Source organism: Magnolia sinica, chromosome 4 (genome assembly GCF_029962835.1).
Source record: "Magnolia sinica isolate HGM2019 chromosome 4, MsV1, whole genome shotgun sequence".
Classification (NCBI taxonomy): Eukaryota; Viridiplantae; Streptophyta; class Magnoliopsida; order Magnoliales; family Magnoliaceae; genus Magnolia; species Magnolia sinica.
In genome coordinates, this window is record NC_080576.1 from 104,337,818 (window position 1) to 104,354,060 (window position 16,243).

The following is a 16,243-nucleotide window of genomic DNA, read 5'->3' on the forward strand; positions in this document are numbered from 1 at the left end:
CTAAATTTCATGGCTTAGATTCTGAAAGCCCCTACTTGCACTTCAAGGACTTTGAGGAAGTAATTGCAACGTTACAAGTAAACAATGACAATAGAGATGTACTTAAGCTTAGGTTATTCTCATTTTCTCTAAAGGATCGGGCCAAAGCATGGCTTAACTCTCTAAGACCTAATACCATCACTTCATGGCAAGCCTTAAGTAGAGAGGTTTTGAAAAAATTCTTTCCCGAGCACAAAATAAATGCACTAAAACAAGAAATCATGTCATTCTCCCAAAAGGGGAATGAACTATTTTTTCAAGCTTGGGAGTGCTTCAAAGACATTCTAATTACTTGTCCATATCATGGTTATGAATCATGGCACGTGATTGATGCTTTCCGAAAGGGGCTCACCATGGATACCCGTCAGTTCATAGAGATGATGTGTGGTGGAACCTTTCTTGACAAAGATCATAATGAGGCTTGGGATTTTCTAGATATGTTAGCAGAGAATACTCAGACATGGGATGTCTCTGCTAAATCAGATCAAACTAGACCCATTTCTAGAGAGAAAGCGGGAATGTATGTCCTAAGAGAGGAAGACGACCTTAATGCAAAATTCGGTGCGTTGGCTAGAAAGGTCGAAGCCTTGGAAATTAGGAAGGTTGATATAGTTAAAGCAAACACTTCCTTAGGTAATTTTTGTAGCATTTATGGTGGTACAGACCATGACACAAAGGATTGTCCAATAATTTCAGTTGTACAAAATATCACGCATGAGCATGATCAAGCAAATGCTATAAATAATTATCAAAGGTCAGTTATGCAACCATTGGGAAACACGTACAATCCAAATTGGCGTAACCATCCTAATCTTAGTTGGAGGAATGGACCACAAATTAATGTGCCCAATGCACCTCAAATGCCTCCACAAAATAACTTCTTTAGGGCACCTAACAATACATCATATGTGCCCCCGCCAAAGCGATCATCTGTGGTGGATGCATTGACCACATTCATGAACTCTCAAGCTCAAATGAATCAGTCTCTAATCCAATCAAATCAGGAATTAAAGATAGCTGTGGCTAGGATTGAGACTCAACTAAATGCTAGGGAAAAAGGCACCCTTCCTTCTCAACCTGTGTCAAACCCTCGAAACATACATTTCATTGGAGACTCAAATCCAAGTGAGCTACATCATGAACAAGCTAAGGCCATCATTACCTTGAGAAGTGGAAAAGAGGTCGATAACAAGATAATGCAACCGGTAGAAATACCGGAGGATGAGCCACTGTCTTAAGAAAATGATGAACCGGCTGTGGTTCAAGAGCCGCAACAACAAAAGGATAAAGAGACTAAGTCATATGAGCCTCCAGTTCCGTTCCCATCTAGACTTCGAAATCCAACTGTCCCCATGAAATATCAAGAGGTGTTGGATGTGCTCCAAAAGGTTACTGTCAATATTCCTCTACTTGATGCCATTAGACAAATTTCATCATATGCTAAATATCTCAAGAACTTGTGCACTGTAAAAAAGAAATTAAATGTGCACAAAAAGGCCTTCCTTACTGAGAAAGTGAGCGATATCATTCAACAAAGGGTTGTACCCAAATACAAAGACCCGGGAAGTCCCACTATTCCTTGTATTATTGGGAATTTTCAAATTAAACATGCTTTGTTAGATTTGGTTGCAAGTGTCAACTTAGTACCTTATTCAGTTTACAAACAAATGGGGTTAGACGAGCTTAAACCAACTACAATTACACTCCAACTCGCTGACCGCTCTATTAAGGTACCAAGGGGAATTTTAGAGGACGTGCTAGTCCAAGTGGAGAAATTCTACTTCCCCGTAGATTTTATTGTACTAGACACTGAACCATGTGTAAATGCTAGCGCTCAAGTTCCCATCATTTTAGGCCGCCCATTCCTAGCAACTTCAAATGCAATCATAAATTGCAGGAATGGAATGATGAACTTGTCTTTTGGTAACATGACTCTAGAGCTAAATATTTTCAATCTATGTAAGCAGCCCATTGATAATAATGAGATCCATGAGTTGAATTTCATGGACTGCTTGATAGAAGAAGAGGAATTAGAACCTAGTCTGACTGATGAATTGATTCAAGTCATTGGAGACTTGAAAAATTTTGATTTAGAAAAAGTGCTTGCTGAAATTTCTGATGATAATGAGAGCACTACCACCCAGGACATTGGTATGTGCCAATGGAGACCGCGCACTCAAATCCTATCTATCGAGGACTTGCGACCTCTACCATCACCAACCAATGTTCCAAAGCTTGATTTAAAACTACTGCCAAATGAGCTTAAGTATGTATACTTAGGTGAAAATAAAACTTATCCTGTGGTGATCTCTTCCATTTTAGAGAAGGATCAAGAGATTAAATTATTGAAAGTTCTAAGGGACCACAAAGGAACCTTGGGCTGGACCATTTCTGACATCAAGGGTATAAGCCCTTCGATTTGCACCCATCGGATCCATCTCGATGATGACGCCAAACCAATTAGACAACCTCAAAGGCGTCTCAATCCAAACATGATGGAAGTTGTAAAAAATGAGGTGATCAAATTATTGGATGTGGGAATCATCTACCCAATATCCGATAGTGTTTGGGTGAGTCCAACTCAAGTAGTCCCAAAGAAATCTGGAATAACTATTGTGCAGAATTCTAATAATTAACTCATACTAACACGTGTCACCACTGGTTGGCGTGTTTGCATTGACTATAGAAAATTGAACCAAGTCACAAAGAATGACCATTTCCCTCTACCATTCATTGATCAAGTTTTAGAGAGGGTAGCAGGTCACTCCTTTTATAGTTTTCTTGATGGATATTCTGGATATAACAAAATAGAGATAGCCCTTGAAGACCAGGAGAAAACCACGTTCACTTGTCCATTTGGCACGTTTGCTTTCAAACGGATGCCATTTGGATTGTGTAACGCCTCAGCAACTTTCCAACGGTGTATGTTAAGTATTTTTTCAAATATGGTTGGGAAGTTTCTTGAGGTTTTCATGGACGACTTCTCTGTATTTGGGAGTAGTTTTGAGGAATGCCTCAACAATTTATCTCTTGTCTTGTCTAGGTGTGAAGACAAACACCTTGTCTTAAATTGAGAGAAATGTCATTTCATGGTTCAAAAGGGAATTGTTTTGGGCCATGTTATCTCCAAAAATGGAATCGAGGTAGATCGCTCAAAACTCGACATTATAGCTAATCTACCTGTCCCCCGAACTGTTAGAGATATTAGATCACTTATAGGGCATGCTGGTTTTTATAGAAGATTCATCAAGGACTTTAGTGTCATTATTATACCCTTGACTAATCTTCTTTAAAAGGATGTTCCATTTAAGTGGACAGATGAGTGTGCAAGTGCCTTTAATAAAATTAAATCATCCCTTACCACTGCACCTATCATGCGTCCACCAGATTGGACACTTCCTTTTGAACTAATGTGCGATGCAAGTGATTATGCCATAGGGGCTGTTTTGGGCCAAAGGAAAGATAAACGGCCCTACGTTATTCACTATGCGAGTAGAACTCTAAACTCGGCCCAAGTGAACTACTCAACAACTGAAAAAGAGTTACTTGTAGTAGTTTTTGCTTTGGAAAAGTTTAGGTCCTACTTGCTGGTATCCAAAGTGGTCATTTTTACGAATCACTCGGCTTTGAAATATTTGTTATCTAAGAAGGATGCAAAGCCGAGACTTTTGAGATGGATCCTCCTACTCTAAGAATTTGACTTAGAGATAAAAGATAAGAAAGGAGTAGAAAACGTAGTGGCCGATCACCTTTCTAGATTGATGTTAGATGATTCCACTAAGGAGATACATATCCAGGACACTTTTCCTGATGAACAATTATTTGCGATCTCTAAATTACCTTGGTATGCGGATATAGTGAACTATCTTGTAACGGGAAAAATGCCATATCATTGAAAGTTACAAGATAGGAAGCGTTTTGAAACCGAGGTTAGGAACTTCTTCTGGGATGACCCGTATTTATATAAATATGGGACTGATCAAATTTTTAGACGTTGTTCAAAAGTTTAGTCCTGGATCTCTTTGCATGAAATGAGCTCACAAAACGGATGAACAGGATGAATTCCTTAAAAACATCACGGTAGGACCACCTAAGTTTCCAACACAGGAAATTTATGCGAAAGGCTTGCGAAGGAAATCAGCGTCCGTTCACGTCCTGTTAGAATTCCAGTAATCGGATTGCTGAGTCACTAATTAGTAGGCTTTCATCGTACCTAGTAAACTCTGCTGAGCCCATTGTAAATGTATTAGTATATCCATGCGGTCCATCCGTTTTTCCAGATCATTTTAGGGGTTGAGCCCAAAACTAAATCATATCCAAAGCTGAAGTGGACCACACCACAAGAATCAATTTTAATAATGATTTTCCACCGTTTTTAAAATTGTGATAAACTAGCATAAGAGTCCAGTCAATCCTTTCAAATCCTCCTCTGGCATTAGTAAACGTCTATAATTATAAATAGTGCCAAAACCCTGACTGTAAATGCCTGTAAAACAACAACCTCAGACCATGGCAACGAAGCTGAGCTTGAAGCTTCTGGTGGACAAGAAATCCAACAAAGTCCTGTTCGCGGAAGCAGGAAAAGAATTCATTGATTTTCTCTTCAATCTCCTTACATTACCCCTCGGCTCTGTAACAAAGCTGCTGACAAGAGGACGCATGGTTGGATGCATAGGAAGACTGTATGGAAGTGTAGAAAATCTAAGTGGCGCTTACATACAACCCAACCAAAACAAAAAAGACCTTCTCAATCCTAAGACCTCATCACCCCAAAAAGGCAAAAATCCTCCTCTTTTCTTACAAAATGTCACTTCAACAGCAAGAAAGAAGCTCTACGTGTGCACCAGTTGCAGCCACCAAAAACGGTATTATACGGATGTTAATGGCACGCTGTGCCGCAACTGCAAGCATAGGATGTCTACTGAGATAACCTATGTTGGTTCTGTAAATGTAGCAGTTGGATCGGATGGTGATGAAGGTGGATATGTGAAAGCTGGGGTGATTTATATGGTGATGGATGATTTGGTGGTGACGCCCATGTCCACCATTTCTTCAATTACTCTACTCAACAATTTCAAAAATAAGGAAGTGGGTGAGAAGGTGGTGAAAGTGGGCATGGATGAGGTATGTGTATTAACTGTCCACTTCCTTTTTTTAGTACCCTTATGCATGTTTCTTACGTTTAGAATATATGTATGAAATTTTAACTTGTTTGGAATCACGGAATTGTTGTTAGGGTGGGCCATAGTATCTAAAACCATGTGAAGACATGCCTGATATATATATATATATATATATATATATATATATATATATATATATATATATATATATATATATAACACTTGGTGGGGTCCACCTGAGTTTTGGATGAGTCTGAAACTTTGTTTGACCCCTCATCCAAGTGGGACACACAATGATTGATATGTATTTGTGAACCACATACAATGGATGATATAAATTTGTGAACGACATCTAGGTGGGCCCAATAAATAATTATGAATATTTTATTGGAAGGGTTACTCCTCTCAACTATTGAATGTGGTGTGGCCCACCCAAGTCATGGATTAACTTGATTTTTAAGCCCGTGGCCCACCATGGAATGATGCATCCAACTGATGTGTTAGATGTTTGACACATCACAGTGGGTCCCACACAGCTCGACCTCATTGGAAGTTCCCATGAGGTCGACCTCAGTGTACTATTTCCCATATATATTTCCTATGTGTGGGCCTTACCGTGATGTGGAGCAGGCATCAACATTGTGCATTTGATAGGTCCCCTGTAAGTTATGAGATATCCTTGATGTAGATCAGACATCAACACTGTGCATTTGATGGGTTCCCATTGGGTTATGGGATATCTCGAAAATTAACTGTATATAGAACTTATATTGGCCGTGCCATTTAAAATCATATGAAGAGATGCTTAAAATATCTAAAAATCTTTTGGATACAGTTGAAGCTTGGCCTGACCGCTCATCCATGTAAGGCACACAATAGATATGCTAGATTTGTAAGCCACATATTGGTGGCCCAAATAAACAATCATAAATGTTTTAATGGGTTGTTAACCCTTCTCAATTGTCTAATGGGTGCACTGTTGATGTCCGATCCCTTTGTGCATATATGCTCAACTAACGCCCAGTTTGGACGGAACTTGTGCAAACTTTTTGAGAACTCATCATACCTGATGTGAGTCCAAAATCTGAACGGTCCACATGATGCATCACCACATGAAACCCCCAGTGCCCAACTTTTACTATGATCTAAAACTTTGGTGGGCTATGGAGAAAGAAAACAGTTTCCTCCCTTGATTTGCATCTCTCTTTTCTATAGCCTACCAGAGTCTTAGATCAGGGTGAATATTGATCCCTTGGGGTTTCATGGGATGCCACATCACATGAACCTTTCGGATCAGACACCCATGACACTTGTGCAATCATCCTCAAAAATTGGGTTGCCATTGGTTGTCAAAAACCTACAAATATTGCAATATCCTAGATCACAATTCAAGGATGAGTGAACAGTGAACCTGATTTCCCTTAGAGAGAAGGATGTAATTTCAAATTTTCAATACTCTTTTCATTTCCTTATACTAGTTTGTTTCGTTGATTTTGCTAGGGTTTGGCATTACTTAAGGCTTCCTTGAAGTCGAAGACTGTGCTCACGGATGTATTCCTTGGAAAAGCTGGTGTAGTTTAGTCGTCTAGAGTCTATATTTCTTATCTGTGTGTCTGCGCACACTTTATCTATTCATGACTTGGACTTTAGTCATGACAAACTAAAACACTTCTTACTCCTTTTTTACATTTCTATTACAATTGGTATTTTGATCGATCTCTTGGTGAACTTTCAATGCTTTCATATATTTATTTTGATAATATTGTTGTTATATCTAATGTCTTAATATCTAAAATATAGTTGATAGCATTTATGGAATTTTTTTTGTGTCGACGAATGATACATCTCCCTCACAATCACACACGAGTGCACATGCCCTTGCTGCGAATGAGGATGAGTGCAATGGCTGCGTTTCAAATGCCTTGTTGCTTCCAGACCTTCCATCTTTGGTTTCTATCTGTGAATTGGCCATGGTTGAAAATTACGTCCATCAAGCTATTGCTGCTAAGGTATTATTCCTTCGGGTTTGATCCATGTTTAAATAATGATTTTTCTATCTATGTGATTTTAGCTGTGGACTATATCAAGCATTACCCATTACTTTGATGTTTTGGATCTCTTAACAGTGCCTCCTGCCACAAGAATTTATAGTTTTCAAATGATATTACAGTACTACTTCCTTATCAATGACCACATTAGGGGTCACATCATGATGCATACGTGAAATCCTCTTAGTTTTTTTACACACATCCATACCAACACCATAGTCGCCACATGAACCGATGACCTCTATCAGATAAAATAGTTCATGACCTGCATATGCTCTATTGGCCTAGCTGACTCGGCGGTTTCAAGATGCCCTCAATCTATTAGTCTATTTGTGTGATCGTTCTAATTGTGAGTAAATATCACGTGCATGTTGTTTCCTCCCTTTTGAATGTATTGGATTTTCTATGATACTCTGGCGGAAGATGGATAATACGCAGGCACTTATTAATTGTACATATGGTAAGAATTTGGGTTGCTCTCCATCCATTGGATTTAAAACTACAACATTCGAATTTCTTCAAATGAGTCTCAACCAATCTAATCTAATCATTGTATTGTGAATCTACCACACTAGGATTCCTGTTGCTTTATTTGAGGTATTGTATGCCACGCGAATAGGTTCTAAGTAATCACGTATCAAGCGTAATTGTGAACTGCATATAACTCCGGAGCACGAGTGTGGATTGTCTGTGTTGAATGCACAGGAAAATTCAGTGTCATCTGTTACTCTCTGTACACATCATCTTCAATTACTCTACTAGTAAAATATAGAACGGATTTCTCTTTCAAATAGATTACTTACAACAAAGCAAGACTTTTTAACGTTTGGAACTTCTTTGCCCCACAATGATTTATGTTTTAGATCCACACTTTCCATCAAAATTTACTGATAATTATAGAGCATGAAGCTAAAATGAGGCATATTCAAACCTCAAGTGTAATTCGCAACAAAAAGTAGTCTGGATTGAATCACTACAGATGAAACCTTCTTAGATCCACTGTGAAGATTATTTGCCATCTAACCCGTTCATAACGCCACACATACATGAATGAAGGGAAAGCACAAATATCAACTTGATTAGACCCTTCTATTGATCCAAGAGCCTTCTATATATTTGCCTTGTTTTTTTGCCTCATTCCATACAATGGTACGGAGAATTGATGGATGGTGTAGATCTAATACATATGTCATTATGGGCCATGGAAGTTCTCTTGCACAAAACATCAAGCAACTTAATTTATGAGGCCTAAAATTTATGTGAGCCCCATGATGATGTAGTTATTAGATCCACACTATCCTCCAAAAACAATGGGTGACGGCTCCTACACATCAATACGTATGAATTTAATTTGTTCTTTATTGACAATTTTCAATTTTAAAATGCAGCCTCAACTATTTTCCTTATATGCAATGCTCACGTACAACCAAATATACAACAGGTTTCTTCGTGGACCGTGCATATATCTAAAATCATATTGATCAAAGAATCCTATAAATTTAATCAATGACTATCAAATGGATGGAAAAGGTAAAATAGTAAGTGATCCAAATTTGAAGGAAAATTGGTGTAGCTAATATTAATTTCTAAAATTTCAGATAGATTTGGACAATGTAGATTGCTGTACAAACTATAATATGTGTATGTTTAAAGACTTGTTGACATTTTGTAAATGGTCAGTCAAGCACCTAACCCCCAAGTAGGGTTGTTAATGGGCGGGCTTTGATTGGACCCTAGTCAATCCTCAATCCTAGCCTAGCCAGCATGGTAGTATCTTAATTAGCACAAATCAGGTCGGACTTGTGATAGTCCAAAATGGACCAACCTGAGACCAGCTTTGTAAGTTAATTATTCACCCATCTTGAGTTGGGTGCTAGCCATATCCTTAGGAGGTGTTAATTGGTGCGTGTACTTAAGTGAGATTAAGTGGGATGGAATTGCAACGAAGATAATAATCATGGAACATTAGGGATTATAGTTGGACTTAGATGTACACAGCAAACCTTTCTTGTTTGGGATGTAAATTTTCTTGACAGTGGTATGGGACAACTTCATACGTGTGCTTGGGACATGCTCAGCAGCATAGTGCAACCATTTGCAAGTTCCTATGTGGATTGCTAGGTGTGGCCCATACTGATGTTAGAGAATAATACACCCCATTCATCCGATTTATTATATCATTTTAGGAGATGTAACAAAAAATTGTGGTGGATCTAAAACTCAAGTGAGTCATGCGAGAGGGAATATTGGAAGAGTTTCCCACCATTGAAACCTTCCTGGACTCCACCTTGATGTTTATATGCATGCCAACCAAACCATTTATATGCCATCGAAACCAAGCCCGATATGAAACTTTTGTGGCCATATTAATGTTTCAACGGTGGTCACTGAATTCCCACGGTTTCCTCTCATGCGGCACACTCAAGTTTTGGATCCCCCTCATTTTTTGTTACATGTCTTAAAATGATCTTGCAAAATGGATTGATGGAGTCGATTCCTCACAAACATCACAATGGGGCCCACCTAGCATCCCTTTGTAGGAATATCATGCTTAAAGGTTTTCACGCGAACCTGCATCCCAAATCCAAGAGGAATACACTGTATCCCAACTCCAGCCAGCACAACGCTTGCATGGTTTCCAATGTTTGAATTCGTCAATTAAGGAACATGATGTGTAAACGCTCATTTTGGTTCCCAATGCTGGATTGTAACTATAATCCATCCTAATCTCACTCAAGTCCTTGCACTAAACACCCACTTAACTTATTACTTTATATAATGCTATGGGTAAAAATGGATTGACCTAAGGCAACCAATATAAGAGAATATCGACCCTATTAAGGTAACCCGGGTCACATGATTGAGCATGACCTCCACGAACAACTCGACGACCTGACCACAAGCGGAGAGTCCCGCTGCTACTGAGTTCTCGTTGCTATGATCAGCGAGTTACTATACGGGTTAATTTGGTTCCAGCCGAACATTTAACTCTTAAAAGCAAACATCAGGATGACATCAAACCTTAGACCCACAGCTTGACCTTAGCTGGTTGGGCTCGACTATCTAGTACCGTTTTTTTAAGGTCCGACCATATGTCTTTATCATAGGAATCGTTGCGGGATCTCTGCCGAAGATCTCGGAAGACAATTGTGTTACACACCTACCAAATGAGGAAATTCTCCGTCTATGAAACTCACCTCAAGGCTATAAATAGAGGCTCAATATACAAAGAAAGGTATACACTAAAATCCTAACGTAAATAAACCCAGATTCCCTGTTTAACTTTGGCATTGGAGGGTCCCCTTTACTTGTGCAAGGAATCGAAGGCCTATTTAGGACGATTAGAAATCTGCATCAACATTTAAAATTGTTATTTAAAGCCTAATAATAAAATATTATTTGCTATTTAAAATAAAATTAGATTCTAAGAAAATATTAATTACCATGAATGAGATATTTAATTTTCTTCAATCATTAAGTATTTAAAATGTACATTGAAAAAAAGGTTTGAAGTTTTAACTAATACCCTTGAAATGTGCCAAGCTAGGCTGGATATATAGGCAAGTTGATGAGCCTTTATAGACACCGAAGTCCAGCACAATTTAGTATGGTCCCTTTTTATTTTTGATTTCCAATATAAATGCAAAGTACATAGTATACATTATTTATATTAGGTAAATATTGTTTAATTTTAGTTTTCATTATTTTTACTTAACACTGTTTGAAATTTTTTTAAAATTGAGAAAATATGCAAAATAATGATATATTCTGGCGGTTATTTTTTTTTTTTTAATGTTTCCACTGAATATAATATGTACTCGTTCGGTTATTCATGGAAGCGGTTTGGCTAGTGACGTTGCCCCCAGGTAGGTGGCCAGTGGTTGCTGTTATGTGGACCCCACCATGATCTATGTATTTTATCCATGCTGTCCATTCATTTTGAAATATAATTTTAGGGCTTTATACAAAAAATGAGTAAGATGTAAATCATATGTGGACTACACCATGGGAAAACATTTGTGATTGAATGTCCACCATTAAAAACCTCCCAGGGCCCACTGTAATGGTTGTTTGACATCTAACCAATCGATTAGGTCATACACACACAGATGAACAGTATATATATATATATATATCAGCTTGATCCAAAACTTCAATGGGCTCTGATAAGTTTTTAATGCTTGGAGTTCAATCGACAATTTGCGGTCCACTTGAGATTTGTATCAACCTAATTTTTCGGCTGATACCATAAAATGATATGAAAGAATGGATGAAACAAAAACACCATGATGGGTCCCACAGAGCACCGACCACTAGCCATTGGCTGGTGGCAGAGTGAGCAGCCGATCCGTTTCCGTGATTCAGCATATCCAACTAAGGCCCAAGCATGTCAACTGACTCCGTCCATGAGAGACCTTGCTAACGGACGCTGGTGGGGATAGACGGTGATGTGCGTGTCTAATCCACACCGTCCATCTATGTTTCAAGACTGTTTTACATAATTGGTCCAATTTGAGCCATATCTAAATCGCAAGCAACTCAATAAATAAATAAAAAGTAGTGGGTATTATAAGCCTACCATAAAATACTTACTGGGGGCTAACAACCCTTTCAAATGGTGCTGGTATTCATGTTTTCCCAAGATTCACATCTGTGTGAACGGATCTGGTATAGACATCAAGGTGGGTCCCACTGCACGAATGAAGGTGTGCATTTGAAAAGGTGGTCCTTGGGACTACTGTGTACTTTTCAAATGTCTTTCAAAAGAGAAATTTACGACTGTGGACCCACCTTTTATCCAGTGGTTTTTTTGAAGCAATACAAACTTTGAATACGCACTTGGACCTCCTCGTACGGCCACCAACTTTGAGGACGAAAATACCCGTCTTCCTCTGGCTGGCGTGCAGAGACGAGCGCTTCCCCTGGCTGGCGTGCAGAGACGAGCGCTGACGACAGTCCGGGCGATGGGAACTCAGGTGGGGCCCACTGTGATGTTTGTGAGAAATCCTCCCCATCTAAGTTCATTCATAGGGTCACAAAGACCTGGATGAACTGGGAAAACAAATTTCATAATGATCCAAAACTTTCGTAACCCCTAAATGGGTTTCAATGGTAGACGTTCAATTACCCACTGCCATTTACAGTGTGGTCCACTTGACAGCTAGATTTGTCTTATTTTTCATCTCAAGCATTAATACGAGTTCTCCAAATAGATGGACGGTTTTGATATAACACATACCTCATATTGGGACCCACAAAAATCGGTGGGGATTAAAATGGGGAAGAAAGAAAGAAAAAAAGGAGCCACTGAGTTGGGGTCGACCGGGTCAGAGCTGGGCTATGGCTACGGATTATAACCGTAGCCATAACTGTAATGCTATGCACCTTTTTCTCTTTTTTATTTTATTTTTATTTTTTTTATTTTTTACATGAAGAACTTTTTCTCCCTTACATTTTTCTCTAATACATAATTATGTAAATATGTATATATAAGTATATAAAAATATTTTTCTATCTTTTAATTCATTTCTTTGTCTATTTATTTAACAAGCATATTTCCTAAACTAGAATTTTTTTTTTTCTTTTTTTTTTTACACATGCACTCACACTTGAGGAATTTCACCACGTATGGATACTCAAATGCTTGACTGGGTGTTGAAACTCATAAGAGTCTACCACCCGAGCAAGAGTAAGAATCCTAAACTAGAATGATTTACTTACAGGGAAAATTTTGGAAAAAATTTAATTCATGGTGCGACCCTTTAGACGACTGGCCTGGATCACCAAACCATGCGTCACAGTTGAATAAACTCAAGACCCAAGAGTACTATTCATATTATCTTGTCAACGATCATATCATTCCTCTCCAAGTTTTACTGTTGACTTTGATTTTCATGTTTATTTGAATAGGTAGGAAACCATTATGAACTCACAATCATACGGTTAATTAAAAATGTGAAAGCAATGAAGAAAATTAAAGAACACAATTATTTATGTAGTTTGTCATGAAAGTGATTATGAGATTATCACGTAGAGTTAACCATATAAAGATTACGAGTAAAAGCTGTGAACGCGTCATTTTTTGTGTTCTCAAACCCTATTTCAATTGGGAGCAGAAAGAAAGGTTCAGACCCCAAAAACTCCAAAACAAAAGTTTCATCCAAACAAGGAAACTATATGGTTTATACATGACGAAATTACCCATGAAAATTAACGAGGCAAGCATGAAAATGAGTGGGGTAAACTGAAATATAAGCGGGGCAAACTAGAAAAACAGCGGGACAAACTAGAAAAACAACAGGGCAAACTGAAGTATGAGTGGGGCAAACTAAAAAAACAGCAGGGCAAACTGAAATATGAGCGGGACAAACTAGAAAAACAGCGGGGCAAACTGAAATATGAGCAGGGCAAACTAGAAAATTAGCAGTGAAAAATGAAAATGAGCGGGGGAAACAAGAAAATGAGCGGGGGAAACATGAAAATGAGAGGGAAAAACTAGAATATTAGTGGAGAAAACATGAAAATGAGTGGGGCAAGCAAGAAAATGAGCGGGGCAAACTAGAAAATCAGCGGGGCAAACTGAAATATGAGCGGGACAAACTAGAAAATCAGCGCGGCAAACATGAAAATCAGCGGGGCAAGCATGAAAATGAGTGGGTCAAGCATGAAAATGAGCGGGTCAAGCGTATGAATCGTCATTTTTGCAAACACAATTTTGCTATTTGCCTGTGTCATATATAATTATTACACCTACATATGAATCGCCATGCTGACAGTGTATAACAATAAAGCCCATTTTCTCTTCTTTTTTAGTGCAATACTAACTAAAATACGAAAATCTCACGATTTGTTACTGGACACTTTTGGTGTCCTACTCAAAGCTATTAAAAAAGGTTCAATGCCATCGACAAACCGTCAATGACATCAAAGTCCCATCGAGAAAATTTGAAAAATACATGTTTAGTCGCTAGATCATTTTGGTTAGTTTGATAACATCGAAGATGTTCGATGCCATCGAAGTATCATCGAATGTTTCATCGAACGATCGTGCGGGATTTATTTCCTATTTCGATTGTGATTCACCTAGATGCCATGTATATGTATGTATGTGTGTGTGTATATATATATATGTATATATGTATATATATATATATATATATATGTATATGTATATATATGTATATATATATATGGGTGTGATCATGAATATGGGGTATCAAGAGCTTTCTAATTCGTTCGTAGGGTTTCAAGCTTATAGCTTAGGTGATTCAAAACTTGTTCGAATTGGGTAATCTCTATCTCCTATAATTTTATTCTTTTATAGTGAATATATGTCGCTTTGTGCCTTGATACATCCTCAGTGGAAGTCAACTAACCAATGAATTGTTCTGCATCACCCAAAAATGTCTCCCACTTGCGAAAATTAAAAACTATGCATTCTGTACAAAGATGTGGACCACTGTAATCAAACCATTGTACAAGGACACCAACAAAGTGGATAGTCAAACACTATGGTTTGTATTCTTTTCACTACAGTACAACTCATACACATGATAAGGACACTACCTATTTCACGTGTATACCAATATTTAATACATAAGGAAAGGACTACATCTCGAACACATGCATCATGAATTTCTCCATCTTCTCTTATTCTAAGGCCATCTATACATTGTCACCTCCACCTCTCCTCACCCCAATACCATCAGAGAGCAACAGCACAAACTCATCCATTTCACTCACAACTGGGCCACCATAGGTCGGCCTCCTATACCTAAAATCCAACTCATGGAAGGGCAGCTTCCACCAAGCTGACACATAAAAATTCTCATCTAAAATGGAAGGGACCCCTCTATAAACCTCTAACCAATCTACTACTAATTTCACATAGTCATCTGTCACCATTTCTATTGTTTCTTTCACCTTCTCAACATAAAATCCCTCTTTGCTGATTTTCTAGTTTGCCCCGCTGATTTTCTAGTTTCCCCTAATGATTTTTCAGTTTCCCCTGCTGATTTTGTAGTTTGCCCCGCTGATTTTCTAGTTTACCCCGCTGATTTTCCAGTTTCTCTCGCTGATTTTCATGTTTCCCCCGCTGATTTTCTAGTTTGCCCCGGTGATTTTCTAGTTTGCCTCGCTGATTTTCTAGTATTCCCCGCTGATATTCTAGTTTGCCCCGCTGATTTTCTAGTACTCCCCGCTAATATTCTAATTTGCCCCGCTGATTTAGGTATGGGAACCTTGGGTTGGGTTGGGTCAAGGTTTAGGTATAGGAACCTTGGGTTGGGTTAAGGTTGAGCACCAACGCGAACTAACTCGCCCGACTTTCAGCCCTAATTTCATGTTTGCCTTGCTCAATTTCATGTTTGTCCCGTCGAATGTCTAGTTTGCCCCGCTCAATTTCATGTTTACCTCACTCAAGTTCATGTTTGCCCCGTCAAATTTCCAGTTTAACGGCGAAGTGATTGAAATTGACCACAAACTAAATGAAATGGATTTTCGACCATCGACCCGATGGAATCTTGGAAAATAACTAGGTTGGTTGGCTAAATTAGCATCTCCTACCCAAAATTATATATGGTAACTTAAGTAAATCATTCTAATTTAGGAGATATGCTTGTTAAATAAATAGATAAAGAAATGAATTAAAAGATAGAAAAATATTTTTATATACTTATATATACATATTTAGATATAAAATATATAACATAGTGAGCCTTTGAAAGTTTTTAATGAGTTTGGATGTTTTTAATTTTTAAGTTCTTGAGCTAAAATGAGTCAGCAAGTTAAGGACCTATATAGATTTACAGCCTAGATAGTATAAAACTGTATTTATGAATACCTTGTCCTAATAAAAAGCCAATGTAAAACAATCTCATACATAAATCTAAACAGCCCTTAAACAAATGGCGTGAATATACAACACATGCATCAAGGTAGCGAGGGGGTTGGATATAGGCGTGAAAAGATTTAAAACGTGAATCACAGCACACGTGAAACTCGACTCTTGTGTAGGATATAGGCGTCCATAAA

General features: G+C 38.2%; 2 protein-coding genes across 2 annotated transcripts in view; both read left to right on the forward strand.

Annotated features, from left to right (window-relative positions):
• The window catches only part of LOC131243599 (uncharacterized), a 68,631-nt gene that overhangs the window by 26,552 nt on the left and 25,836 nt on the right, over positions 1-16,243 (forward strand). The gene's annotated exons all lie outside the window — the stretch shown is intronic.
• On the forward strand, positions 4,522-6,743 carry LOC131244252 (uncharacterized). Its single transcript, XM_058243887.1, has 2 exons — positions 4,522-5,163; positions 6,663-6,743. The coding sequence occupies exons 1-2, from the start codon at positions 4,522-4,524 to the stop codon at positions 6,741-6,743; spliced, it is 723 nt and encodes a 240-aa protein (XP_058099870.1).